The sequence below is a fragment of the Crocodylus porosus genome, unplaced genomic scaffold, assembly GCF_001723895.1.
Source record: "Crocodylus porosus isolate Cpor-Errol unplaced genomic scaffold, CroPor_comp1, whole genome shotgun sequence".
NCBI lineage: Eukaryota > Metazoa > Chordata > Crocodylia > Crocodylidae > Crocodylus > Crocodylus porosus.
In genome coordinates, this window is record NW_017728931.1 from 139,203,306 (window position 1) to 139,229,144 (window position 25,839).

The following is a 25,839-nucleotide window of genomic DNA, read 5'->3' on the forward strand; positions in this document are numbered from 1 at the left end:
ATTGCGTGGATTTTTATACTGAAACATTTATACTCAGTTTGGTTGCAGATACTGCTTGAAAGAGCACCGGGTTGCTCCCTCCCCTTCCCTGTGGCATTTGGGTTTTGAAAAAACGCTCTACTAAGCCTAAACAATATGTGATCCATGAATGCTCCAAGGCAGGCATGAAATCTAGTTTAGACCTCATGGTGGGGCCAAGAGGATTGCACGTCATGTTGGGAATAAGGATATCTTGAGGTTCTTGTCCTTACCTTGCTGCATTGCCCCACCAGCAAGGATCCGGAAAAGGACCTGGGAATTGCAGGGGACTGTAAAATGAATAATATGTCAATCTCTAATTGGCCTTGGCAGCTACGAACTGATTCATCAGGCATCTGACTAGACCTACGTGTGCACCACCATCCAGAGGATCGATGGTTGCCTACAACCTGAATGTGAGCCAACAGTGTGCTCAGTCATCCTTTCCCCACCTCCTGCCCTTCCCTCCTTCCAAAAAAAAACCCCAAACCACACAAAATAACCCCAAACTGAGAGAGCCAAAAAAATCCAGTAGCATTAGCATATTGGGCTTTATTAATAAAGAACATCACTTGCATGTCAAAGTAAATGGCTGTCCAGAAGAGTGTGCAGATTTTTAAGGATTGATTTGATGTCTAACACTTACCCAAGGCTCTTCATGCTATATCCTAATTAAGTATACAATAAAGGTAATTAAAATAAATGTCAACAACAATAAGTTCAACAGGAACTTGGCTAACTTGCCCAGTTACCTGTGCCCATTGTCATTCCAGTTACGTGCTGTCTGCATTCGCTAAAGGGGCTCTCAGTCGGGTGACCTTTGTACCACGTCTAACAAGGTGCCAAATTTGAAGCATTTTGACCAGGCGGGGCCCTCGCAAAGAATGCCCTACAAGGTCCCTGTTCATAATAGCAGGACTCTGCTGCATGCTGCTGTGGTAGTATGGCATGAGTGGTAAACTGGTGCCAGTTCAATTAGGGTTTCATATGTCCTAGGTGGCACTCTTTAAACAGAGAGCAGTCGGCAGCTCTGTAAATACTACAACAGTGGTCATATTTGCTTCCAGCGAGATGCCTCACTCGGAGCTACTGTTCTGCATTTTCAGTCTCTGAATTCTTGTACAGTGTAGCTGTGTGGAAAGTATACTGCGGTATGCTAATCCTGTGTTAACAAAAGCACGGGGAACAGGAGCAAGGTCTGCGTCTGAGTGACAAGGTTGTGGTTTAGGGATGATTTTAGATTCACCCCTCGCGCATACATATACAATTGTCCTGACAGTACATATCACAGCAGTGACACCTACCAGTATCTTGTCGTCTGCATATGAAATTTCAACACTTAACTAAATGGCCAAGTCACCCCTATCAGTCAAATGCTCCAGCCTACTTTTCCAACCCACTGTCATCACTTCGGTTTCATCTTAGGTTAGGCTGCTTTGCTTCTCTCCAAGCTCCAGTTTCAACTAGGCACTGACGTGCATGCTGAAGTGATGACCACATTTCCTAGCATGTCCTGCAGGGGCCCCACATTACCCGGTACCTTCTTTTTGCCTCCTATGCATTTTAAAAAAGGACTTCTTGTTGTCCTTGATCCAGGAAGCTAGTCCCAGTCCCATCTCCGCCTCGGCCTCCCTTGCATCCCCTAGCAACCACAGTATAGTCCTCCCTGGGGATGCCCCCCCCTGCCATTGGCCTTCCTTTTAGCTAGGAGACGTTCCCGGATGCTTTTGGTGAGCCATGGGGGCTTTTGCGCCCTGCTGCCCCCTTTGATTTGTGTTGGGATTACCTCCCTTTGGGCTTGGAGGATCGTCTCCTTAAGGAGCGACCACTCTCCTTGGACACCCGGCTCTCCTCCCCTCCGGGACCTCGGTGCGTCCCCGACTATTCTCCTTAGCTCATTGAAGTCCGCCCTTCTGAAATCCAGGGCTGCTGCCTTGCTGCGGGCCTTTGCCACCTTGCGCTGGATGGTAAATCCCAGCAGGGGATGATCGCGGTCGCCCAGGTGGTCGAGCACCTGCAGCCCCCTCACCAGGTCATCTCCCGTGGCCAGCACCAGGTCCAACAAGGCATCTCCCCTGGTGGGGCTGTGCACCTCCTGGGTTAGATGGAGGTCCCATATCTCGACTAGGAACCTACGTGAGCGGTCAGACCTGGCTGCCTGCTCCTCCCAGCAGATGTCTGGGAAGTTCAGGTCCCCCATGATGACCACGTCCTTCGACCTAACTACCTCCGTGACCTGACTTAAGAATTCTTGGTGGAGCTCTTCCCCTTGGTCGGGTGGTCTGTAGTAGACCCCACCGTTAAGTCCCTTTCCCCTCGACTGCCTTGTCTTCTAACCCAGAGCACTTCAGAGTGCCCCTCCTCTGACCCCGTGCTACTTGATGAGGATGTGTATTCCTCCTTGATGTAGAGCGCCAGACCTCTGCCTTTCCTCCCTGTCCCGTCCCTCCTGTACAGCTGATAGCCCTTGATGTTCACCGCCCAGTCATGCGTTGGGTCCCACCACATTTCTGTGAGCCCCACTAAGTCCGGGTTGGTGTCAGCCACCAGGAGGGTAAGTTCCTCCTGCTTGTTTCCCATACTACGAGTGTTTGTGTAGAGGCATGTGAGACCTCCTGTGGATGTGTGCGCTGCCCCCCTACTTTTAGCATTGCCCTGGCCCCTGTTGCTTCTCTGTGTATATGTGCTGCTCGTCGGTCTAGGCTGAGCTGTACTTGTGGGTGTTGCTTGGTTTAGCGGTCCAAGGCTTCCTCCGCCCTCGTCTTCCCCTTCCCCCAACGAGCCTAGTTTAAAGCCTGCCAGAGGAGATCCACCAACCTAGAAGAAAACACACGCTTACCTTTAGGGGAATGGTGGAGCCCATCCCACCCGAGCATGTCTCTTGTCGTGATGTGCGGTTTGTTGTCGAGGAAACCAAAGCTGGCCTCGAGACACCATTCCCGAGGCTGCAACTTGGTCTCTGCGATGCACGTCACGTGCCGTCTTCCACGTCCGCTCACTGGTAGGACACAAGAAAAAACCACCTGTGCGCCTATGTCCTTCAGCACGCCCCCCAGAGTGTGGTAGTCCGCCATCAGGTGATCAGTCAGAAACACTGTGTGATCAAGCGGGTCTATAGGTAGCTGACTAGATATAATGCCAGCATGGGTACAGATATCAGGGAAAGTATTGATCAGCGTGGTGTTGTTGCCAAGGCCAGGCCTATTTTCAGATCGACAAGGGCTATAATGATCAAAGACTTTTGGATATCATGGCAGTTGTCTCAACCTCTTTGGCAGCCTTCTCCAAAAGGGATGCGGTTAAGTTGGTAGAGGAATGAATGCTTTTTCCAATTAGAAGGAAAAATAATCTGTTCTGTGTCTGGACAAAATAAAGACCTTTTAGAAATTGTCGAGGGAGGAGGAAGAGGGGGAGAGACACTCTCCCCCTTTGCCTCTCCATGCCAGAATATTTATTTGCATCACAGTAGCACCTTGGAGTCCTAGTCACGTACCCAGAAGCCTATTTGCTAGGCCCTGCATGGACAGTGAATAATCCAGTTAGGGCATTTGTTTGGGATGGGAAACCTGGGTTTAAGGAGTGCTGCCTTTCTGGCATGTTGCACCCGAGCCCTGACCTCCAGGCTTCTCTTTCACCCCAGTCTGGTTTTAGCCAGTAATCACATGTGAAGCTAGATACATTTTCATAATATCTCACCTGAACTGCTGGGTTTCTACAAAAAGCATAGGTTTTGATACATTCATGTCTTCCAGAAAAAAATGTTTTTTGGGAAATTCCCAACAGCTCTAACACTGGCTGATTAATTGGCAAGATCAGGAGGTCGCGATTTATGGTTCATGGATCATCAGGCCTGACTGTCAGCAGCATTTTAGCAGAAGTGACACTTTTTGCTTCGTGGGGACTCTGTGCTATTAGGTGGTGGCCATGTCTCGTAGGTGCAGCAATTCAACACCAGGGGGAAGCAGTAGCAGCAGTGGCCGGATTGGAGGCACTGGTTTGCCTGGGACTGAACCGATTATCTTGGCCCTTTGCTGACTCTTGAACAAGCTTGCTAGCATCAAGCAAGGTACCCGAGCAAAGGCTATGCTGTGATTTCCATCTAAGAATTGGGCATTCTGGTCTCGGAGGTGTTTGATATTCAAGTGAGAGACTCGGTACTTTCCCAGTGGAAGTGGGGAATATTTTTAGTGCGTGTGTACCGCGGTGACGTAGGTATTTAACTAACCTGGAACAATCCCGCAGTGCCCCCTGGAGGACAGAAGAGAAGGCCTTGGTAACATTTATTTACCTCCTAGTCGCTGTAATGCTGTCATTTGTCAGAGCCTATTAATAATTGAATGGTCAAAAGGGAAAGACAAAAGAATAACTTGAATGTACATATGAAAAAAGACTAAAAAAGATTGTGTTGTATGTGGTACTAGCTTTTTTTTTCCCCCTCAATTGTTTCCTTTGCTTTTTCTCCCCGTCATCAAGCCAAGCAGATAAACAAATCAACTGCATGCTAAAAGCGGCCTCTGAATTTAATCTTGTTCCTGCATGTCTGAGTCAGATGCCCAGAAAGGACTTTAGCAATGACTAAACCTATTTAGCTGCATAGGAAGGTACTTGTAAGTAGATTAACTAGAGCAAAAATACCGTATTTGCCATCTGAATGAAAGATCTCTCCATCCTCACCTCCTCACTTGTGTCTAGACATCAGTGGTCATTTATCAGCAAAAAATAATTGTATACCAATATCCTGAAATGTGTTTTAAAAAAAAAAAAACCCTCTTCCCCTGCCCCTTCCACCAAACTCTCGGCTTTTTGCGGAAAATAACAAGGAAGGATTCTTTCTGATTGCATACTTGGAGCGAATCCTAAATGGCACAACTTTTCAGCCAGACCAATTGAACATAATCAGAGATTTGACGTAATGTACTTCCACATCAGTTCAAAAGCACATTTTCTAATTTCCATATTCCTACTGCTGTGTAGCTCCTCTTTATACCTTGATCACACTTTAAAATGGCTGCAATGCTATTATTTCAAGTTTGTTTTTTATAATGAAAATAGGATAGGTATGGGTTGTGCGCATTCATGTTGCATGCTCACATATGCTGATCTATTTGTGGCATGTTTGCAGAGTTGATAGCAATCAGGGCAGACTTTGGAGTTGAGATGCACCTTTGCCTTGCATTGCTGTTAAACCATGAAAGACATTAAATTTTCCTGATTTTTACCATTGCAATATGTCTGTGTTCCTCTGTATGAGTGTGGAGGGTGACTTCCGGATCTTTCAGGTGGCTGTTAGTGAGATGGGAGTACTTTTTTTGCTTCATTCTTCAGCAGTTATCCAACATCCAGTTTAAGTTATTGTTTGGGGATAATAGGCTTAAAGGAAGCGCTTTATATTACTATGAAAAAGCAGTAGCTTCTTTTTTCTTCTACTAGGGCTCTGTATTGGGCTCCAAGGGGCCTAATGTGCCTTCTGAGATGAGTTTGTATGGTGGGACCTCTTGGCATAACCGACAGAGTTTGACCTGCAGTAAAATCCTTTGTGATCAGAAATGTTGCCTTGAACGAATCTGGGATTGTATTACCATTATGGGGAGAAATGTGCTCATTTTTGTCTTGGTTTAGTACATTAAGCACTGACAACTTCTAAATTTAGAAAAGCAGGATACATTTGGAAAAGGGTGGCATCATCGCAAATAATATGCTCTCATCTCTCCCTTTCCTAAGGGCCTATCTGTGGATGACTATCTCTTCAGTCTCCAGGAAAATGTAAATAGAGCATGCCTTAAATTTGCTGGAATATGCACAGTTGCAGGAGAATGGGACCAGTGAATCTTTGCAGTTGGGTGTAAAACAGGAAGAAAGCAGCTTGCATGACAGCTTGACTTTGGAAATGGAGGCAGAAGAAATTGTAGGGGGGGGGGGTGTTTGTTTTTGTTTTGTTTTTTTTTTAATGTCCTCATCCTTTTAAATGTCCTAGCTTGCTTTTGGACAACATCATTTACGTCATAACACATAATTTTTGAACTTTATACTGGAGACTGTGTCCACATTCCTTTCGGTCTTCTAAGGCACCAAGAAGGGAGAAGTCGTCAGCTGTTCTTTGTTTTTATTCCCCCTGACTTTTGAACAATGTCCAGACTTGCTTCAGAGCTTTCTCATCTGGTTCAATAAGCATGCAACACGCTATTTTTTTTTTTCTTTCTTCGAACTAAAACCTCTTTATTTTCAAAATGTCTTTGACCCAAGGTAGCCAAGATGCCAAATCTTGGAAAAGGGGGAATTGGCTACTCTCTACTTCATTATTGTATATCTCTTTCAGCGTGAGCATTTTATTTAAAACATGCAAAGTAAACACAAATTTGTTGTGTTTTTTAGTGGAGCATGCCAAGACTGCATGTTGCTAAGGTGGTGCATAGTAACCCTTTAATCGTTTGAGCAGACCCAAAACTCGATGAGTTGAATTATGATCGTTTCTAGTTTGTTATAGGAGCTGATTAGGTATTTGAGAGGCAATGCCCTTTTTGGCAGTGTGCTATAAAGTGTGTTCTGGTTTTCTTTTCATAAGACATCTTGACTGTGGTGTGCAAGGGCGGGGGGTGGATTGGAAAAATGATTGTTTGCAAACACAGGAGATTGATAGCTTGTGAAGCCTCTTCTAGCCCTCTGTCCTTTGGATGCTGGCATGTGCATTTTTTGAAAATGCTTCCTAGGTTAGTCCTTAAAAAGCATGGTTAATTTTATGAAGTGGATTAGCCCAGTCAGTAGTTTTTCATAAAATACCATGCATTTTCTTGACATTGCACAGTTGGGGATTGTGGACATGTTTTGGATTTTGTCACCAGCATCTGGTGTTGGTTGCTACTGGAGACGTAAGGGATGCATATGTGATAAACTTGCTGTCCCTGGTGGCTTTGCCCTTAGGCATACTGCATTCCTCTGGGTGGACTGCCTCCTGGACTAGAAGCAGTATAGTTATGTGCATGGCACCACTGAGCAGCTAATTAGCTTGGGGCAGGCTAATGAGCACAGCTGAGCATCCATGCTTATTAGCCTGCCCAGACAGTTGTGCAGGCATAATGACACTGCACCTAGTTTAGGAAGCCTGCTGAGGGGTGCAGTAACCTTGACAGATCAGTAGACCCTATGATAGACTGGTAGGCCTGTGCATATCAAGTGCTTGAGCACCTTGTTACCACAGCGTGTCAGTGCCTCCCTCTGTATTACTGTTTATTCTCCTGACTAGCCGGGTACATAGGAATGTGCCCTTATCTGTAAAATGGGGATGGGAATTTAGGCATAAAAGACCAACTTACAACATGTATAACCATGGACAGAAGATTAGAATGGAAACCTGATCTCTTGATACCTGGACTTGCTTTTGCCCTAGTCACTGGATAATGCTGTTAGTTTTATTTCAACTCTAATTCAGCAGAACTTTCCATATCATCAATAAAATGTACAGCACAGTTGGTAACGGCTCTATCTTCTCTCTGGACTAAGAGCAGGACCCCAACTCTTCCCATTTGTTTAATCTGAAGATGCATCTTGATAGTCTTGCTTTCCCTAAACCTTTCATATTCTTTACTTAAAGGTACTGGAAGATATTTAACCCTTCAAAATGCAGATGGGATCAAACAAATGGATAGAAAACTGGCTGGAGCATCAGGCTCAAAGGGTAGTAATCGATGGTTTGAAGTCTAGTTGGCAGCCGGTATGAATTGGAGTGCCCCGGGGTCGTTCCTGGGGCTGGTGTTGTTCAATATCTTCATCAATGGCCTGGAAGATGGGATGGAGTACATCCTTGGGAAGTCTGCAGATTACACCAAGCTGGTGGGAGTAATAGATATGCTGGAGGGCAGGATTCAGTGACCTAGACAAATTGGAGGAGTGAGCCAAGAGGCATCTTATGAGGTTCAACAAGGGCAAGAGCAAAGTCCTGCACTTAGGACGGAGCAGTCCCATGCACTGGTGCAGGCTGAGGCTGACTGGCTAAGCAGCAACTCTGTAGAAAAGGACCTAGGGCTGATAGTGGACAATAAGTTAAATATAAGCCAGCGGTGTGCCCTTGTTGCCAAGAAGGCTAATGGCATACTGGGTTGCATTGGTAGGAGTGTTGCCAGTAGGTCAAGGGAAGTAATTAAGCCCCTCTATGCAGCACTGATGAGGCCACATCTGGAGTATTGTGTGCAGTTTTGGGCCCCCCATTCCATAAAAGATGTGGACAAATTGGAGAGAGTCCAGCGGTCAGGGGGCTGAGGCGCATGAAGAGAGGCTGAGGGAACTGGGCTTATTTAGTCTGGAGAAGAGGAGACTGAGAGGGGATTAGATAGCAACCTTCAACTCCATGCAGGGGTGTTAGATATCAGAAATAATTTTCTCACCAGGAGGGTAGTAAAGCACTGGAACAGGTTACCCAGAGAGGTGGTGGTATCTCCATCCTTGGAGATATTTAAAGCCCAGCTAGACAAAGCCTTAGCTGGGATGATCTAGTTGGGGCTGGTCCTGCTTTGAGCAGGGTGTTGGACTAGATGTGACCTCCTGAGGTCCCGTCCAACCTGAATTTTCTATGATTTTAAGTGATTGATTTGCTCACTGAAGAGCATCCCCTTGAGAGAAATATTTACTTCTCTCCTTTTGTTGACCTTGCAGAGCCAGTGCAGGTCTAGAGGAGGAGGATAACTTGTATTTTGTTTCATACTTAATGAACAGAATTGCTGACTAAACTCCAGTTGCAGAATTTTTCTTTGGAAGAACACGGATAGACCTGTCAATTTATGTTAATAGCCACAGTTGAATGACATGATGCATTAATTTAGAACAAGGCTTTTCTTTTGGAGCCCAGTATGAATTTACAGAGCTAAAATAGCACAACCCCCAAGTTGAGCAAACTTATATCTAGAGTTAAATATGTCAAATACTGGAAGTCTCTGAAGCCATTTCTGGGATTACTTGAGGCAAGGTTAGACTAAAACTGAAGACCTTGAGAGGAAAATACCTGCATAAAATTTAAAAAAATTATCTCAAGCTTATGATCACATTTACTTTAAGCTTGTTTCAGAATGTATTATGTTGTTTCCATATTCCAGTCTTGGCATATTGGATGGCTCAAGACAGCGCTAGGTGCTACTTTGACAGTTGACATAGCTGAGTCTTTAAGTGTTTACAGTTGAATATGACTTTTCAGTTCCACCTAGGAGAAATTTTACAATCTTTGATTTCTCCAATGCCTGAGGAAAGTTGTGTGTGCCCGAAAGCTTGCAAATAAAGCCTTTTAAAAAAAAAAAAATCATCTAATTGTTCTAATAAAAGATATCACTTCTACCAGGAGTTCTGATTCCTACAGTCTAATATCTTTAAGCTTTTCAGTAAAGCTGACCGCAGATCTGACGTACCCATTTTAACTGAAGTTCTCAAGGGGTGACTTCCTGACTTCTTGAATTGGACAAAGCACTGGATAATGTCCCAGTGCACCCATATGCACTATCCCATGCAAGATGGACCTTATAAAAGTCAATATGTAATCCATTGAGTCAGGTATGTAGTGTTTGATGTCTGCAGTTACCAGACATTTTGCAGAATAACTGGCAAAAGTCTCGCTGTAAGGCTTTTAAGAGACCTCTTGTATGCATTTAGGAAATTTCAGTAAAGGCTGTAATGAGAACAGGGTGCTTCAAGAATTAGGTTTTTGTTAGAGTGCACTTATCTAAAGGGCAAATGTTCACCAGAGATTCAGGGTCTGACCATAGATTATCCTTGGTGTCCTTTCCGACCCTATGGTCCCATGATTGCAGAATAATTGCTTCTTTCTTCTGCCAGTGTATCAGCATAAAAAGTAGGGCTGTGCGAAGCTTTGGTCCCTGATTTGATTCAGCTTGATTCGGTGGTCAAATCTCCAAATCTAAATGGAATCAGAGGACTCTTTAATCTCTCCAAATCGATTCAGCAATTTGGACATAGAAACAGCTTTAAATGTTTTTTCTACATACCTCTAGGTAGCAGGCGGCTTGTGAATGCTGCGGTGCTGGGGTGCATGGAGCATCCCACAGAAGCACGGGGGGGCTCCCCAGTGTGCTTGGCAGCTGACCCAGAAGTGGACCAGAAGCACTTCCAGACCACTTCTGGGTCCACCGGGGAGCACACTGGGGACCCTTTCCATGCTCTGGCTCGGCAACTGGTGCCTCCTGGGTTTGGGGGGGACACCCGAGGTCCCCCCACAGCTGACCGCCAAGCGGGGGTGGGGGTGGCCCGTGCACTCCCCAGTGGACCTGGAAGTGGACCAGAAGTACTTCCAGTTCACTTCTGGGCTTGCCTTCGAGCACATGGAGGGCACCCCCTGCACTCCTGTGGGATGCTCCATATGCCCCAGCATTGCAGCGCTCACAAACTGCCTGGTACCTCGATGTATGTAGAAAAAACATTTAAAGCTCTGTCTATGGAAAAATTGCTGATTCTCTGAATCGGCATCGAATCTTCAGATTTGGGTTCAGCCGAATCGAATCGCTGTCCCCGATTCTGGCCGAAGCCGAATCCAAACCAAATAGGGCCTGCTTCGCACACCCCTAGTAAAAAGGAGCTCTTATACTTCTATTTGAGGATTTACATGTATGCATTTTGAAGATGGAATAAAAAATCAGTTCCTTCATTTAAACCAGTTAAAAGAATGATTCTTTCCAGTCAAGGTACTGGAATTGGTGTGGTTTGGACCAGAGTCCATGGCTGAGACTCGGGTGGGTTTTCCATGCTTACGCTGTTTTGAAATTGTGTCGTCAGTGATTGAAGAAACCATGTTGTTCCTTCTCTTTGCAAACCCTTATTTCCCTGGTTCAGAGAGAAAGGACTGGTCAAAAGGAAAAGCAGATTGCCTGCCTTGTGAATGGGAGGTTAGCCTAGTCACACTATTTACTTGGAGATCTTGTTTTTCTCTAGTTTGTACACCAGAAGTCATATGAAAATTGAGGGAGTTTCCAAGCCAGCATTTGTTGTCAGTTCTGAATGTTTGTAGGCTGAATGTCACTAGATGTTAACTTCTGTGGCATCTAGTCAAAACTGTGATTGGAGTATTTCATAGTTGTCTCTACTACACTAATCAACCTGTTCATTTGGAGCTGCCACTAACAAAGCTAGCAATACACTTGTGCTAACTCTTTTGCAAGAGAATTGGTTTAAAAACCAAGGCAAGGAGGAGAGAAGTTCAGTAAAAACACATTTTACGTGTAGAAGTAGACAAGGTTCTTTAGGTAAATCCAATATCTTTTATCAGACCAACTCAGAAACGCTAATGAAAGATATTGGATTTACCCCATGTCTGCATATGTCCTTAGATCAACACGGCTACAACCTTCACGCCTTTTACATGTAAAGCCAATTAAAAAATATCAAATAGTAGTCCATTTTTAGTATTGCTTCATGTTTTCTGTTCCTCTTACTTTCCTTGTTTCATCCTCAAGGGTGTGATGCCTTGTATCTTCCCTAAGTTGGAGGCTGTGATGAATAAAAATCAGTTGAAACTTTTCTCACACGTATTCTTCCAGTCAAATTAGTTTCACGAGCGTGGTGTAGAGGGCTTAGGATGAAGCTTTCCGTTCTCCCATTGATGCAAGGGGAAGTCTTTGTCGGTGGTGCATGCCAATGCAAGCCAGCCCATCAGCGTGAGCATCTGGTATTTAGCCTGTTCTCAGTGGTAGCAATTTTGATCTCTATTCCAGAAGGGCTGTACCTTCAGCGGCAGCTAATTGTCCACGTAACCTTGACTCCTGGAATATCGGGCCAGTCAAGCCCTGGAAAATTTTTGTTCCATAGCCATTTAACCACACTTGGTCTCTTCCATTGCTGCTTACAAGGAAAGGCAGATCCGCTGCAGTTGCTTTTTCTCACTTTTGCTTAATAAATAAGGGGTCGAATTCTTTCAACACGTCCGGAATCGACCAACTCTTCCCATTTGAATTCAGTAAGTCGCTCTCCATGAGAAACTGCTCTAGTGCTTTCTTTGTCGGGACAACAGGCCTGCCATTGTAGCTGCGCGAAGTAGACTTCTTTGGATGAACGTTCTCAACTGCCCACAGGCTCTTTATTCATTTGATCACATGTTGCTGAAAGCTTCTTACTCGTTTTTTGTCCGCAGTCTCTGTATGTGTCTCTCCTCATAAATGGACCTTGTGTTTCTTGCACTGAAGCATGCTAATATTAAAAATGATGCGTGCGGACGAATTTTTAGTAGCCTTCAGGCAAGTGCAGGTTTAGTGCTTTCCACTGCCTTTGATTTCAAAACTATGTACATCATTGCTTAAAGCCATCTTAAAGGAGCTTTTTTCCTCATTAGCAAATATTTGCAAACGAACAGATTGGAAGCTTCGATTGAGTTCGTCGTAGCTTTATTTAGCTGCAGGTAACGCTTTTGTACACACGATTTGGCTCTTGGAGAATACTAATATTAAAAAACCTAAAGCCTCCGCTAGCTGGGAGAAGGAGATGGGAATGGTCTTAAGCTAGAAAAAAGTGGTCCAAGGTATGGAAACGCCTCTTCTACAAAATGACAAGGTCACGGTTGAAACGTTGGAAGGGACAGTTTGCATTGTGCCTCCTTTCTGAATAGATAAAAAGAGGAATCGGAGCTCTCAGTTAATCCCCTTTTACTTGTAAGCCTAAAAATAGCCTGAGACGTGTTCGAGCACTGAATACTTTAGTCCTTTTATTGCATTTGAATGATTAGAATAAAATAGTTTGGTGGGGGGTACACGTGTGTGTACGTGGTTGTAGTGCTCAGAAGACAACTCCTTTAGTCTTAGAACAAGTGGTAAGAAATTAATACGTATGGTGTTAAGGGGATCATTTCCATTTGTGCTTTCAAGCAAAACATAATTTGAAAGGAAAGCTATCTTATAGCCAAGGCCCTGATCTGGAAATAAGAAAAGCTCAATGCAATTTCTTGCTCTGCTGCAGACTTTGTGCAAGCGGGTAAATCGTAGAAACTGTCTGTGCCCGTGTCAAAATCTGTGAAAGGTTCCTCAGCTATGACTGCTTAGACTGCAAAAAGCTTTGGGGGGGTCAGATGTTTTTGCTAGGATCACTGTATTATTTGTGTCTCTATAATAATTGTATTCAGCATCTCAATGAAATTTGTGTAGGCCAAATCTTTTAGAGTACCGTATTAATCTGAACTAGATTGATTTAGTCTTTATGAGCAGCTTTTATTGTAAAAGCAAAAAATGGCACTTGAATAAAATAACTGGCCTTGCAAGTTATTTTCAGGCCAGTGACGCACTGAATGGAAGAGCCATAAAGCACCAATTTCAAATGCAGGCCAATCTTAACAGTCTACCTAAATAACCTCTTTGCCAAGGCAGATGTTCTGCTGTTTCCTTGCCAGAGAGCATCCATAAGTGTCACAGCTGTTTATTCCAGAGATGGCCTTTTTCTCCATGTGCTGGCATGACCTCCTTGTCCGTGGTTGAGGACACCCTTTTATTGAGCATAAAAACTTAGTATTTTCCGTGGAAGCGCCACCCCTTCTGTTCCAGTTCAGCTGTTCTTGAAGCCACTGTTATCAGTTTGTTCAGAAAACAAGTCTCAGTTCTTTTCCCCTCCTTTCTCTCTCATCTTCCTCAAATGAACATGGGGGAAGAAGGAGGAAAAAGGTTCATAGGATTGAAATATAGCCAGAGCAGGGGTGTGACAAGGGCATTTTCCTTTGACAAGGAGGCAGTGAACCCTACTGCCTTTCAGGGCTCAAGCAGATGCTGCATTGGAGACATCATTAACCAACTGATCACATCTTAAAGTGTAAACTAGCCACACTCTGGGGCTTAATGGAACAACAGACAGGAAACCAGCTACAAAGTTACTGCACAGTATGTGTAATAACTTTGTGGCTGGTTTCCGTCGTGCCTTAAATTAAATGCGTGACAGGGACCACCCTTGGGCATGAGTCCTGGAGTAGACCCAATAGGCTAATCCAGGGCAGGATTGGGACCACTCCAGCGTTCCAGCCTCCTCGCTATCTGGACCTGCCATGGACTGGTGAGGACAGCACTGGGCTTTCAGTTGTGGAGCGGTCCCTGCCAGTCAAGAAACCTCCTTCTGTGGTCCTGATCCTGCCAGGGATCAGCTGATTGGGACTGCTCTGGGTCTGGAACCCCTGGGGTGGTTCTGATCTGCTGTCTGGAGGGTTGAGCCCCAAGGCAGTTACTGCTGCTGCCAGTCTCTCTCAAGCCCCAGAGTGGCTCTGATCAACTGACTGTCACCTGGACTGTGACCACTGAGGGGTTCTAGTCCCCAGGTCGTTCCAATTTGCTTTTAGCTGAAAGGGGGTGCTCAGGGATTCAAATCTCAGGGGCTTGAGGCCTGACATGGTCCTGATCTGCCAACAGTCAGTTGATCTAGGGACCACATTGGGGCTTAGACCAGCCCCTTGGATCTCTGGAGGTGACGTCAGGTGCCCAACTTGCAACTGCAGGGAGAGCCTGGGACCAACAGTATGGTGCAAATGGCATCTGATCACTGATCCCATAGTCACGCTTTATATGATTGCATGGGGCGTGGCAGGAGGTGTGATCGCGAATTGCATCCCATCCTTCCTTCTAGTGAACGTGTCAGGGGCCCCAGGGCTGTGTTGCAAAGAAGTTCTTTGTAATTCTGTCACTTTTTTTTTTTTTTTAAAGTATTTTATCTTAGTGCATATTAGTGACTTTAGGCTACTTAAGCCCCTGCTACATGTTACATATATGGTGCAGTTAACATGGAATAAATAAATTTAGACTGGCTACAAGTGCAAAGTAATTATCATACCATTAACTGGCTAATTGTGCAGTAAATTTATACCAGCTACATTTGAAAATTATCACATGATAAAAAGAATGGTCCAGCTATAAAAAAGAGCCAACCGGCTATAAAGTTAGTGCTTGAAAATGTAACAACTCTATAGCTGGTTTCCATCCAGCTTTAATTTGTACGTGTAGCAGGGTTTTCTATATGTCCATAATTCCCAGAAGGTTGCTGTTCATAATTCAGACACAGTAGTGTACCACTTAAAAATAAATAAATAAATAAGTAGGCAGTTTGGTGCAATTCCTGCAATTTAGCGTTTCATAAAATTAAATTCTATCATGCTAACTTTGTTTCACACAAAGAACTTGAATTCTTGAATCTGAATACAGCAGTGTTAAACTCTTGGTTCAGAAAAGTCTTTCCGTTTTGTGTTCACTTATTCCTCTCTAAAACGCTGAGACAGGTTCATTTTGTGCTCTTCAACATTTCACCAGTAGTTTTAGGAGTATTTCTTGATACAAACTTGTAGAATATAGATTTATGTTTGAGATTTTTAGGAAAGAAATTTTAACTTACTAGTGGGCCCAGTCAGCCATAAGCTTGTTATATCGGTGTCATAGAGCACTGAATAATAACTCCTAATTGTCCTGCATGAAATACTAGAGTAGAGGTGAAAGAGTAGATACTGGGGTAGAGGTAGGTGCTACAGTAGACATGAATAGCTTCTATAGCTGCAGAACTTCTAAGGAGGGAAAATTTACATGCCAAAATATCTGCTCTCGACTTGCATTTTTTGCAGAAGCAAATTTTTATTTTTGTTGGAGGATGTGTTTATTTTATCTAAATGGAAGGGATAGTTTCTTTTTTTCACCTCCAAGTCTGGTACAAGATGTGGTCGCTTACACAGATGCCTGGAGATTATTAGAAAGCACAGAACAGTAGGGTTGTGTAGTCATTCTCTGCAGGGTTATAATGGTGTATTAGATAGTCTTCCATCATAACTGTTTATAGGTTAGCTTGCATGAACTTGCACCTTGAATGTGCCAGCTACTGTCATTTTAATTAAATTCCATATAATCTGAAAAGCGGTTCTAAGGAAGCAGCTTTCAGCTTTTTCTAAGTAAACTGTTGAAAAGACTGGAGATCGTAAGCCTTGTGGAAAGATCTATTATTAGATTATCATGTCTAAAGCAAAATGGATCCTCGCAGTATAAAAATAGCACGCGTTGCACGGCAGAGCATTCTGCTAGGGGCAAATACAATAATTTACGTACTGTTTAAAACCGACTTCAATTAAAAGTCAAAAGATATACACTAGTTGCTAAGTACTCTAGTTATCCTGACTCAGCAAACCAATATATCTATGATGACAACGAAAAATGTATTGTTCACTCTGGTTTTTTTCCTCCACTTTTTTTTTTAAATAGAATGGTCCCAGTGCCAGATCTTGTCACAAGATGTGCATCGATATTCAGCGAAGGCAGATATACACACTGGGACGTTATCTGGATTCCTCTGTGAGGAACAGTAAATCTCTGAAAAGTGACTTCTACCGCTATGACATCGATACGAACATTTGGATGTTACTTAGCGAAGACACGGCAGCGGATGGAGGACCCAAGCTCGTGTTTGATCATCAGGTTAGTTTCACGTACATAAATTTAGGGCAGTTGCTTACATACGGTGACTGCTACTTTTTCAGGCTTTGTATTGCATTCTTGACCACAGCCCACTGAAAGACATGCTGGCATCAGGTAATGCGACTGACAGCTCCTTATCAGGAATTCTTGTCTCCTAAAAGTTCTGTGTTGCAACAAAGGAACCATAAACCCTATCATATACATTTTTTTTTTGCAGTTTTTGTTTCTCCATTTTAAGATACTAACCAGGCACCAGTGTTTAGGGGAACTGATCTTGCTGAACTGATGCCCAGTGTTGTCTAGTCGGTGGGAAATAATTGCTCTTGTTACTGAGGTCACACAACCCTGTGCACCATAATTGGTGCTGAATGTTACGATGCACAGAGGTATTGCAAAAAACCCCCAAAACTTGAAAGGGCTTAAATAGTTTCTGTAACTATGTGGTCTACCTCGGTATATTTTGGAGATGTTAGAACTAGGTGCCAGTTTTTCTTGAAAATCGCACAGGTCAGAATTGAAATGCAGAACGAATGTTTTGATGCTTTTATGTTAGACTGTTTTGCAGTTGGGTACTTAAGAAATAATCTTCCAAACTTGACTATCTTGGGTTTAAGAAACAAGAAGCGCTATGCATTTTTTCAAGGACAAAACTCCCCCTTTTGAGCTGTACCACCTGACTCTGCAGTGTGTAACCAGCAGTATTCTCAGAGCTATGCTATAGGAGCAATTTAAGATGCTTGCAGGTACCATCCTCCCCGTGTCTGGCAGTTTTCTGGTTGCCACACGAGTCTGCAGGTGTGCTAAACTGGGTACGTGTTCCTGCTGACAATAATCCTGGCATACAGTTTTGTTTGAAAAGGAGAATGAATAAAATCCACACGAGAGATGCTGTCGGAAAGGAGAAATTATTCATTGCTAACCTTGGTACTCTTATCCATTTCCCCTGAAAATGTCACCCCCTCAAGACTTCATTATATAAGAAATGTCCTTTTCAGTTCATCCACCAAGCTGCAACCCTCCCGGTAACTTGCAGTACACATTTGTTTTTCATCAACGTATGCACTAGTTTTTGCTAAGTAGCCGTGTAAACTTACTTCAGAAAGACCACCTGTCTTTCTCTGCATCTCACTCTTTCCTGCTGCTTTGTAATTTCCTTGGTGGTTGCTTCATGACCAGAATAAGCTCTTGGAAATACAAGACCACAGTACATTATTTGTACTGTTGGGCACCTTTTGAGTGCTGTAAATTAGCTGCTTGAATTTTTCAGACTTCAGGGATTAACTGTAACTATTTCAAGATTGCAGTAGTAGCTAGAAGCCTCAACCAGGTCATGTCCCATTCTGTTGTAGAAATAATAGGGATGAAACCAGCAAACAGATGAAGGGTTGAACATGGGGCAACGAATCTTGCTTTGCAATAGAATAGCTGTGCATGCGGTTCTTGGCTAATCGGCAGTAATCTCGATCCCCTTCCTTAGCTGTTGCCCGATGGCAGCATTCCTTCTCCAGCACGTCAGGGGTTGTTGCCAACACAAGAGTAAGCAAAGAAGCCATTGACATTACTTTTTCTTGCTTTTACCAAATTACTCCAACCCCATTGAGTATTTTGAATTGGCTAAAGCGTGGCCTGGGGTTGGCCCTGTTCTTTTATGAAAATGGAGCAACTAAAGATGTGAAGCAGTGGTGTCGCTTTATGTGGGCATCCAACCCAGCTGTAAAGTTGGGGCCTATAGCTTCAGGGGCCTGCCTCTGACCAGTGCAGGACAGCTATATTCTCCTTCTCCATTTTCTGTAGATTAGGGATGGAAAAGATGCACTGTTTAACTGGATGCCTCCTTGAGTTAAGGGTCTCTTATTGACTGATATTCAGTCTTAATATATTCATAATGAAAATGCCTCCTAATTCAGTGGAGCATCTCTTGCTTCTTACAGATGTGTATGGATTCTGAAAAACACATGATCTACACATTTGGTGGTCGAATTTTGACGTGTAATGGGAGCGTAGACGACAGCAGAGCCAGCGAACCCCAGTTCAGTGGATTGTTTGCTTTTGACTGTCAGTGTCAGACGTGGAAACTTCTCAGAGAGGATTCCTGTAATGCTGGCCCGGAGGACATCCAGTCCAGGATAGGACACTGTATGTTATTCCATTCGGTAAGTGTGCCCTTAGCATTTAAAGAGAAATAAGATACAAGTCAGCTGTGCTCATTTATACACTGACGCACTCTAGAAGAATTGCGGTATTAAATCATGCATTTCGGCTATATTTTTATTGATTTGAGTTCACCTTGTTCTTTCTTTCTTTCTTTATTTTCAGTTGTTGTTAGTGAAACTGTTTATGGTGGTATGTTGTGCTGTTAAACAGCTATTGTATGGTAACCCTATTGGGGTGAGATGCTGGACGTCAGTTTACTCTAGTCTGAAGAAGCTTTTATTACCCCCCCAACCCCAAACCAAAAATTCATTTTCATACTGTGCCCTTTTTCAGTGATGTATACTACTAATATGGCAAGTTACTAAGATGGTTAACTGTAGTAGTTAACATATTTGCAAACGTATCAAGTGAATAAGAGCCTCGTTTTTCAGAGTTTGTTAGTAACCAACAGCTACCATTGTTCTTTAGCAGCTTCAAGTAATAAGCAGTACTAGGAAATTTGGCTTGAATGTAATCCCATTGTTTTTGAAAATCTGGTCTCTGTTATGAAATACTGAGCACGTAAAAAAAAAAAAATTATCTGCAAATAAATGTTCGGCTGTAGCTTTACTGAAGAAGAGGTTCAATCCATGAAATATGGGTAGCTCAGAATAGTTGGTGTGGCATATCTGTTCTGCACTAGCTTCCCACCTGGGTGCACATGCCATACAGAGTGCCTTTGTGTAGGTTAGGTTATTCTTTGGAAGCAGCATGGAGCGGTGCTTGCAATGCAAAATAAGTAAGCTCCCATAGGGAATTAAAGTGTAAGGGTACTTCTGCACTAAATCAATGGCCTTGCCACTCTGTAATTGCATGCCCCTGCTCTTGACAAGTCCTAAGTTTGGTGAAAATATGAACTTCAGGTTTGAAAGAGATTGCTTTATATACCAGTGGTTCTTAACCATTTTAGATTCAAAGCGCCCCTTGGAACATGTCAGCTCTTAGTTTTTCACTTGTGCTTTTTGACTACAGAAAAATAATAGAGCAGTTCTGCTGTTGCAAGGCCCTCAAAAGACCACAACAAATCGGAATGGTTTTGACACTATGGATTCCTGTTTGAAATTTCTGGGTTTATGTTGTGAATTGTGTGTAGTTGTGGCACATGTAATGGTGCTTATATTGTGTGGCACCCTGAAAAGGGTCTCATGACACCCCAGGGTGTTCTGGCATCCTGGTTGAGAGCATATGTATGCTTTGTACCCATTACCCGGTCTCAGGTTTAACATGCAGACAGCAAAACCACAGTCAAACTAATGCTGCCGACTGAAAATGGATAACTAATTGTTAAACCCAAGTGGTATTTCTAAAGCTTTTCAAAGATTTTTTTTCTTAGGGTTTTTTTTTGGTTTTGTTTTTGTGTTAATTGTGCACTGAGTCCCAGAAAGTATTGCTAGGTAACGCTCACAAAACACCCACATCAGTACCTGAACACTTACATACTTAAGTAAGTGCTCACATTTCTAAAGTTAAATGTAAAATCATATGTTTTCACAAGTGCATCATGGAAATTTAAGCTCTTTGCTGCTTAAATTATATTGAAAGAAGTAGAAACAGTCTGCCTACTCAAGGATTTTCCACTGGGTAACTTGAAAGAAATAACTTAACTGGCTACTTGGCTAGTCATTTGTGTCATCTTCTGTAATGAATACACTTGTATCTGCGTTATTTGTCTTATGATCTAGTTCTTGTTTTGCGTGTTTTAGTGAAGTTATCTTGTTTGACTTCAGCCGCTTACCCTGAAAATGCCTGTCGTAAGCCCAGAATTGACGTTGCTGTTTAACTAGTTCATAATAGTTAAATATGGGAAAGTTTTACTGGATTGCTCACTAAAATAACCCAAAGTATACAAAACTGTGTGTGTGTGTGTGTGTAACCTTGAAGTTGAAGGATTTATTAGTCCAGTAGGTCTGAAAGTGTATCATTCTTGAGAACAAATTCTCCACCCAATTAAACTTATATTGTGAATCTTAAGGCAGGAATCAGAAATCTCTTAAGTTCAGTTTAATTCTGTTTTGTACATAACCAAACCTCAGAATAGTCAAACTGATCTAAATTCTCTCTCTCGGAAATGTGCTCAGCTTATTGCTAATTTTGCTGATTCAATGTTGTTTTGTTTCTGGAGATTTTCACTGAGAGCCGTTTAGTTAAAGTGTTGTTTTCTTAAACACAGTACAAAAGTCATGCAGTTTATTTCCTTCCTCTTTAGAAAAATCGCTGTTTATATGTATTTGGCGGCCAGAGATCGAAGACTTACTTGAATGATTTCTTCAGTTATGATGTAGACAGCGACCATGTGGACATCATATCAGATGGCACTAAGAAGGATTCTGGGATGGGTAAGAATTAATTCATACATCTTTTTTTTTCCTTCTCTCTTTCTCTGTCTCCCCATCCTTTTTTTCCCCCCCCCCTGTGGATTAAATGAAAGTATGTATCAGTAGATAAGACCCCTGGCAGCAGCTGTGCTACTATTGGAGCACAGTGGCTCATTAGAAATAATGGCATCCCAAATGAAGCTTGCATTCTGCCTGTTCTGTATTCATTAATGAGATAAATTGCTGACTTGGTTCTCTAGGGGTTGTTTAACAACTTTCACTAGCACTTTATTTTTATATGAACCACAACTTGTATTAGATTTTGCTGTTTACAAGAGTTTTAGTGTCCGTCCCACTCTGTGACTTGCATTTGAAGCTTACAAAGGAGAGAACAGGAAGTTTTGAGCTGGCCCTGGGAATGAATGGGAAGCAGTAGAATTGTCCAAGCATCAAATGGTGATTTGATAGTTTTCTTCGTACTGAAAGGCAGGTGCTAGATGCATTAGGATGTGGAGGAGACCCCAGCAAGGAACTTGTAATCACCAGTACAGAAGGAAGTGAAGACTTGTTTCAGGATTTCTGCAGAAGCAAAACTGAGGCAATGACTTTTATGTACAATTACATGTTAGACTCAAAGTAATTGCCATTCTTGGGGCCTATCCAGTGCCTGTTGTTGATAGAAAAGCTACCAAGTCCAGTGGGAATTTTGCATTAGTCCCATTCAACCTTATTAGTATCTCTTACGGAGACTTCATGTTAAGCTGTTAGCATTCCTCCTGCCTTTAATTTTGGCAGAGAAATCCAGCAGTTCAGGGTACAATTGAATGTACCATGTGGCTTTATACAGCATCACGCAGCACTGGTTAAAAGACCCATTCTGGAACTTCAAAAATGCCATGTTCACAGGTGCCTTTGAAAATACCAACAAGTGATCTTAGCACAACCATAAAGAACTGATTACAATGCATCTTATTGTAGCTTCACACTTTTTCCTGCAGAGTGTAATTATAAAGCTGAGGGCATGTAATTTCCCTTTTCTCAAAGAGGGCAATTTTTTGCATGTGTGCCATATGTTACAAATAATAGAAACAGTTTTATCTTCCTTGCTGGGAAAGAGGGACCATAATTTCCTAGTTCATTTGCCATTCAGTTATCAAGTACCTTATCACTTTCAGTCCTCTGTGGTCCTGCACTGGACCACTTCTTAAGTATATTTATTTCATATGTACATTATTCATTTTGTCATCTCCTTCTTTCTTACCAATCTTAAAACAAGTCATGATGTTTAAAATACAGCTTTCCCTCTTGATCTTGATTTTCAGGCCAAACTTCTAGAGACATTTATTTTAGGTGTTCCCAGTATGTTTGTGGCTAGGTCTCTATTGATGGTCAGAAGTTGCTGTTTGTTCATCATTTTTAAGTTTAAATCTTCCAGGTAAAGGATAAAAGATAATTATACACCACCCCCCCACCCCCAAAATCAAGTTTACTTCTCATTCCCCTGTGGAAAAGCCAGGTGCATTATGTTCACAAACTTATTTATTGCGGTACCCCCTTGGAGTCTGGATTAAAAAAAAAAAAGACTTGTCCAAAATAAGTAGCATCCCTTTTATTGGCTGGCTAACACGCTGCTGTCTGGTTATTGAGAACTTCAGTTCTAAAGCCAAACCCTTGAATATGATGCTGGGGGCACGTGGGTCTTTGATGTCAAATACAGAGTAAGCAGGCTGGTTTTATGACATAGAGGACGCTGAGCCACACTTCTGGCGAATGGGATTAAACGTATGTTGCACTTAAACAAATGAGAGCATGAGGATTACCCCCTTTCTTTTCTCCTTCCTTTATCCCTCTTAATACTGAATAGCTGACTTGTGTAAATGACTATTAGAAATTGTTCATCCACTTTATGGTTCTCCTGCGCCCGAGAGAGTAAATAAACAGCGTAGAACATTTTCCTTGTTTGTGAAAGGAAATGGTAAAATTTATTAGTTTTTGCAAGAACAGAACAGAAGCCTGTTGTGTTCAAAACCACAAAAGCTGTCAAAGTTACTTTCGGTCAAAGAAAGCAAGTCTTGCGTTGGACTCCTTTTGGGACTGTTTTGTAACGGGGCACTGTTTTGATAAAAATTATTTTGCAAGTGATTAGTTCCCATGTTGTAAATGATATTGGGGGTGGGGGGGAGATCAGGTTTTTGGTGCCTGTTTTAAAAAAATCATTTCTTTGAGGTGCTCTGTTTTCAGTTTGTTCCTTGTGTGCATTTGTAGGATCAAATCCAGAAGTGTCTCAGTTCAGCGCTCATTTTAGCCCAGTGTACGAGGACACCTTTTTTATTTTACTTAAAATTAGTCATAAAAAGTGTGCGCGTGTGGGGGAGGCGGGGGTAGAGATGGAGTTCAAAATCTGGTTATTAAGTTTCAATTGAAGTCCTGTTCTATTTAGGATAACAGAGTGATCTTTGAAATGTGGCAAAGCAATTAAATGTGGATGTATTTATGTGCAGAGAACAGCTTTGAAAGAATTTGCTTTCAGCACTCTTATTTGCTCTGTGCAGATGATGGATTTATAACGTCTGTTGTTCAGCACCTTCTGGGTTCGCTGATCCTTGAAATCCCATTTCCTGTGTTCAGCCGATATAAAAGATATAGGCAGGGCTGGCAGCATTCGCTGTCAAGGCTGCCCATTGCTTCTCCGACCTGGTTTTCAGTTGTTTATAAACTTTGCTAAATTTAAACAGTTGCAATGACGTTTTCTCCACCAGGTGTCTAAGTTGGGCTGAATTTTATTTTGGCAAAATTTCTGTCCAAATATTTCAGCTGTTCCTAAGGAACATTTTTTCCCTATGGGGAAAATTTGTTTGTCGGGATTTAAACAGAAATCTGGCATCTTTTCTTTTTTTTTTTTTTCCTCTGAGAAGCACTACTACTGCACCTATAGTTTAGAGCAAGGACCTTGACACATGAATATTGTATATTAGGGATCTGCCTTTTGCCATTCCCATGAAAAGCTTTGCCATTCCCAAGTAAGTTTGACTGATGTGCTGCCTTTGAAAAATGAGCTATCACCTGCTTAGTGGAGCCTCCACCAGTTTGAAGAGTCCATCCTAACTGAAGCACAATTGATGCTCTCTGCTCCCAGCTGTGTGTTAACCTCCCTAGCAGAGGGGAAGAGCACGTCACCTCCCGCTCAGCAGAAACGAGACTGGACCTTCTCTGCAATGGCTTCTCCTGGTGGAGTGGAGTTTGGCTCCCTACTTTTGCTTCTTGGGCCTATTTCTCCTCCCATGCTTATGATCTTCCTGGTGCTGGCAATAAGACCCAGAAGGAGGAAGCAGTCTAATTCAGATCAGCCAGAAATGGGACCTGAGTACTGGGGGAGTGGGGAAAAAGTTGATTGTGACAAATATTTGAGACCTCAGTACTTGAAATGGTTGCATTTGTTAGAGGGTTAGAGGTTGGAAGCTGAGACTTTGGGAGCCAGTAAGGCAAGTGAGCAAGGGATTTAGATGCTTTATGGTTTGGTCTAGAGGGAGGTTTAATGAGGAGAAGGAAATGGGAAACACTGGGAACAAAGGATAGAAAGGGCAGGGCCCTGGGGACTGGGTGAGCAAGGAGAATGGGATGAGATGTGGGAAGAGGCAGGGACTTAGACTGTCAAACTAAAGAGAATGAGACTGGGATGAAGAAACTGGCTTGGGACAGGAGGAAACTATTAGGTTCAAGCTTTAGGGGGTGAGAATAGGCAGAAATCTGTGCCTACTAGAACAGCGTTTCTCAATTCGTGGTTCACAACCCAAAAGTGGGTCAGAAGAATATACGAAAGGCTCATGAACATCCTTTAAACATAGTTTCTCCTTTAAAAGAGAAAAACATGGGAAACCATGGGTTTTTCCTTGCAGGAGGGCAGACTTCCAGCCTGCAAGGGGCTGCTTGGGGTCCCCCATGGCACACACACACACACACACACACACACACACACACACACACCTCTGTCTTGCACACTGGGGAGCTGGAGGCAGGGGGCAGCAAGTTGGGAGTGAGGGGCACCGGCAGGGCCAAGGGGCTGTTTTCTGCTTCAACTATTTACTGGGTCAGGACTGGCCATTAATGTTTACAAATGGATCCAGGTACAAAAAATGTTGAGAACTACTGTACAAGAGTACATTTTCCACTGGTAAGTTTGCACTGTACCTAACAGCATCTATTGAAAGACAGTAGATCCAGTGTTTTTCTGCAGATCAGGTAATCTTCATTGTTAAATGAAAAGATGTGGGTGGTGTCTCTTTTTCTGTCAGATTAAGTAGGACCATGGTTCTTGAACTGTGGTGTGCAGTTTACGTGGCCATGGTAAGTAGTTGGTTGATTTATATTCAGCACCACCATCAAATAAAAGTTTTGGTATGAGGCATACATCCGTCTGGATCTTGCCTGCAGTCTGGACTCATGATCCAAGTGCTGCTCTTTGTCTCATCCCATCCCCTCAAGGACACACAGGGGAGTATATTTTTTTAGCATCAGTTATCCCATTGTCTTGAGCCATTCTCACCTCAATGAACTACCAGTAACATGTAATACATCTCTTGTCAGCTCTGGATACAAATTCACATACTCAGCTGCATACTATCAACCAGACTTCGTAGACTATGGACAGCAAGGTGGATAAAAATCAACGCTTTTTTAAAAATAAAGATAGATAAAGATGACAAATAAAAAAAATACAATTAAATAAAAAATCTGATTTAAATAAAAAATCTGATTTATCCACTATATATATAAATAAATATAAAATAGTTAAAAGTTCAAAAATACATATGCTTGTTTTGTTAAAATAATTGTATGTTTGTTGTTGCAGACAACTATCTAAAATCTCTGAGCTTCCTGTTGTAGTTAAATAAAACAATTTAAATGGCAGCATA

The 25,839-nt window shown here is 42.7% G+C and overlaps 1 protein-coding gene across 1 annotated transcript in view; it reads left to right on the forward strand.

Moving 5' to 3' along the window:
* MKLN1 (muskelin 1) overlaps positions 1-25,839 on the forward strand; it is a 103,167-nt gene that overhangs the window by 36,829 nt on the left and 40,499 nt on the right. Inside the window, exons 6-8 of the mRNA XM_019543763.1 lie at positions 16,206-16,418; positions 18,350-18,571; positions 20,818-20,947. Of these exons, the coding sequence (XP_019399308.1) occupies positions 16,206-16,418; positions 18,350-18,571; positions 20,818-20,947 (565 nt within the window). The remainder of the gene's footprint in view (positions 1-16,205; positions 16,419-18,349; positions 18,572-20,817; positions 20,948-25,839) is intronic.